This window comes from Mus caroli, chromosome 13, assembly GCF_900094665.2.
Source record: "Mus caroli chromosome 13, CAROLI_EIJ_v1.1, whole genome shotgun sequence".
NCBI classification, from domain to species: Eukaryota; Metazoa; Chordata; class Mammalia; order Rodentia; family Muridae; genus Mus; species Mus caroli.
This window is the reverse complement of record NC_034582.1, coordinates 106,378,727-106,382,291: the sequence shown is the minus strand read 5'-3', so window position 1 is coordinate 106,382,291 and position 3,565 is coordinate 106,378,727. Positions and strand designations below refer to the sequence as shown.

The following is a 3,565-nucleotide window of genomic DNA, read 5'->3' as shown; positions in this document are numbered from 1 at the left end:
GCTAGTGAGCTAAGGTAAGGCTAAAATGCCAGCAGCTGCTATACTCCAGACACTCCATGCATCATTACATAGCATCCACCTCTCCCACTTCTCTTGAGTATGTTCCATTTGCTGTGTGAATCCCTAGTAGAGAAGGGTTTCTGGTCCTTCTCTGCCAAGTTCCTTCTCTCCACTGTTGTCTTGGTCACACTGTCCCCAGTGCCTCTGCTCTTGCCACAACTCTACAAAGGCAACAAAATTTCTAACGAATTGAAGCCAACTACAGATACAAATTCACTTCTTTGGATATGCACCCAAGTCTTTCATAGCCAGATGTGGATCATGGCTATTGGGCCATGCAATTTATAAAACACTGTTATCAAATCATGCTATGGAGTGTACATTTATGATGTCTTGAGACCAGTCACAGCTGGAATACTGGAGTAAGGGGGATGTGAACATCCCATGGTTTGGTGTGTAACAGGTTGTGAATGACAGGAGTCATAAGCATAAACACATCAGGAAATACTCTCGCCCTGCACAGCATGCACACAGGGTCCTGGGCTAAGCGGTTTCTGGAATTTTTCCCATCTGAGTTTGTTCTTTTACATAGAGCTCTGCCAGGAACTGCTTTGACACTCCCAGCTGCCTCTTGTTCTTACCCATAGATCTCCTCTTGAGAGCTTCCCTTCCCAGGGTTTGCATCCTAACTCTCTACCATGACTAATCACTGAGAGGAAAGATGCAAACAAACCCAAGGTCTGCATCTTGGAAATGGAACCTCTCTCACTTGCTGTTTTTAAAATTAAGACCTCAGTTTTCTTNTCATAAATAAGCTGTTGGAGATGAGGACAGGTGTGNTGGCTTGANTGTAATTTGTCCTCTCTAAAGTTCATTTGCTGGCAGCTTGGTCCTTAGGGTAATCATATGGAGACACAGTGGGACTTTTAAAAGAGCTAGATCGTTGGGGTTCCATTCTGGTAACAGGGTGAATGAAGACTTCAGAGTCAGTCACTTAGCATGAGTAGCTTGCTATAAGTTGAGCTTGAGCTCAGTCTCTGGTCCCTGTCTTACTCCCTCTGTCACTCAGCTGATCCTCTTCACATGTCCCCATCCCTCCCACCTCCAAGAGCTGACACAGAGCAGGCACAATTCCCCATTGGAAGTCAAGCTGACCTGACACTGAACTGTCAAATTCCAAAGCTGTGGGCCACAAGAAAGCTCTATCTGTTCTCTGTTACATACCCAGCATACAGTGTTTTGTTAAAGCTACATAAAGCTAAGGCAGTGATGATAACAGAGTCCTAACACCTTATCCTTCAAAGCAGGTTTATTCCTTCAAGACACCAATTTTCTCCAAAGGAGCTCATATACAAATGCTGTAATGAAGTTGTCCAATATATATTGTGCCCAGTCCCTGATTAAACTAGTAACTAGTGTTGTCTCTATTACAGGGGAAAAAGATCTAAGGTCATTCTTGGGGCTCACTCAATCAATAAGGAGCCAGAACAACAGATATTCACTGTTAAGAAAGCATTTCCCTATCCATGCTTTGACAAATATACACTTGAGGGGGATCTACAACTTGTACGGGTATGTACCGTTGGTTGTCCTTTTGAGTCACAGAATATGTTTCATCACGTACATGAGAGAGTTTATCCCTAGTCCCTTCCCTGGTACAAATAAAAGAGCCCCAGAGGACAGGGTAAGAAGTTCAAACATTAATACTAATCCCATATTCTTAACTAGTTATGTTTTTCTTCTTACAGCTAAAGAAAAAAGCAACAATTAACAGAAATGTGGCTATCCTTCACTTACCTAAAAAGGGGGATGATGTGAAACCAGGAACCAGATGCCGAGTAGCAGGGTGGGGGAGATTTGACAATAAGTCATCTTCTTCTGATACTCTGAGAGAAGTCAACATCACTGTCATAGACAGAAAAATCTGCAATGATGCAAAACACTATAATTTTAATCCTGTAATTGGACTAAACATGATTTGTGCAGGGGACCTCCGTGGTGGAAAGGACTCGTGCAATGTAAGTGAAAAAGTTGGAGTGTGTTAGCTACTGAAGCAAGGCATGTGGGTGTGCATGGTGTGATGTCAAGCTTGCCCTTGTCAGAGCATTGGCTTCTATGGGTTCTGCTGTGCTGGTTGGTTGGTTGACAGGGAGAGTCCCACTGTACAGCTCTGCCTGTTCTGGAACTTACAGAGATCCACCTATCTCTGCCTCCCAAGTGCTGGGACTAAAGGCTTACACTACCACACCTAGCATTCTACTATCTTTTTGAAATTTGGTAGGCTGTATGTAAGAAAGTGACACACTCAGCTTCAAAGTCACTAAAATGAAGAATTTAATGGTAAGGCCACTGGCAGCCTTCTACATTGACTTTGTTTTATATATTAACATATATATATATATATAAACATATATACACATATACAAAGATATACATCCATATATATATATGGTGTTCCTCACTTTTCTTACATTACTAAGTAGAGATACAAGGAGAGAAATAAAATTCTAAAGCGTTCCTGGAAAGCCTTCAGGGTTTCCTACCTCCCCACAAGCCCCAAAAGCCATTGATGTAGCTGTGTGTGAAATGCCAGTCTTTCCCAAATCTGCCCAGGATCCTGCGACTGGACCCCATAGTTTCTTAGCACTGAGCCTTGCAAACAGTCTCAGGCATGACCCCCATCAAAGAATGGATAAGCTTCCCTCCCTCCTGTGCCCATCAAAACAGGAGGGACAGGGCCTGATTAAAGGCAAGAACACTTGCCAAAGTTTGAAACCCTCAGTTCTTAGTCAATTCTCCCCAAAAGGGAAACCAGAGACTCCACGGAGTCACCCTGAGGTGAGGACAATGTGCAGTTTCAGGGAGTTGTCAAAGGAGTCAGAGGAAAATAGCCTTGTGTTCAGGACCAAGATTAGCCAACTGCTTAGGCATAGCATTTGTCCTTCACATCCTTCCTCATTATTTTCCCCTCCCCTCATCACCTCCCCTGTCCTGCCTTCCCTTAGGGCACCCAGGAGCCTGACTTTCCCTCAGGGAATCACATGCACCATTCAGAGGCCACAGCAGCCTCTCAGGGCACTCTTGCCTCACACCAGCCCCAGAAACACTGAAGCTCAGAGGTGCTTCCTGGTCTTTCAGTGCCCAGGACTTGGCTGCTGACTCTGCCCATTGCAGATGCTGTAAGAGGGAGGAAAGGTATCTCCCCAGGGATGGCCACAGGTCTCACCTAACTCAACACTCCACACAGATAGAAAGCCAAGCCTTCCCTGAAAGGAGAACTTCAGTTTTCTTTCTCTGAGAAAATAAATATATGTGAGAGGAACCGGAAAACACAGCAGCTTCCATCACCTAAGTGTTTCAGCTGCTTTTGCCTGATTCACACCTTGATTATTAATAAACGTGTGAAAAAAATGACCAAGAAGGCCTGCTTTCTGGAAAAAGATAATCTTAAAATCAGTGAATAAAATAAGTAATGCTGCTTTCATTTCTGTTTTCACTAATCTGTAAGTATTAAAATATTACTTACCATCTAGATGCTGTAAGTAGTAATTTTCAGCGAAGTCTG

The 3,565-nt window shown here is 43.6% G+C and overlaps 1 protein-coding gene across 1 annotated transcript in view; it reads left to right on the top strand.

The window, feature by feature from the left end:
• LOC110307744 (granzyme A-like) overlaps window positions 1-3,565 on the top strand; it is a 13,385-nt gene that overhangs the window by 8,747 nt on the left and 1,073 nt on the right. The window contains exons 3-4 of the mRNA XM_029468239.1: window positions 1,434-1,572; window positions 1,749-2,018. Coding sequence (XP_029324099.1) covers window positions 1,434-1,572; window positions 1,749-2,018 — 409 coding nt within the window. The remainder of the gene's footprint in view (window positions 1-1,433; window positions 1,573-1,748; window positions 2,019-3,565) is intronic.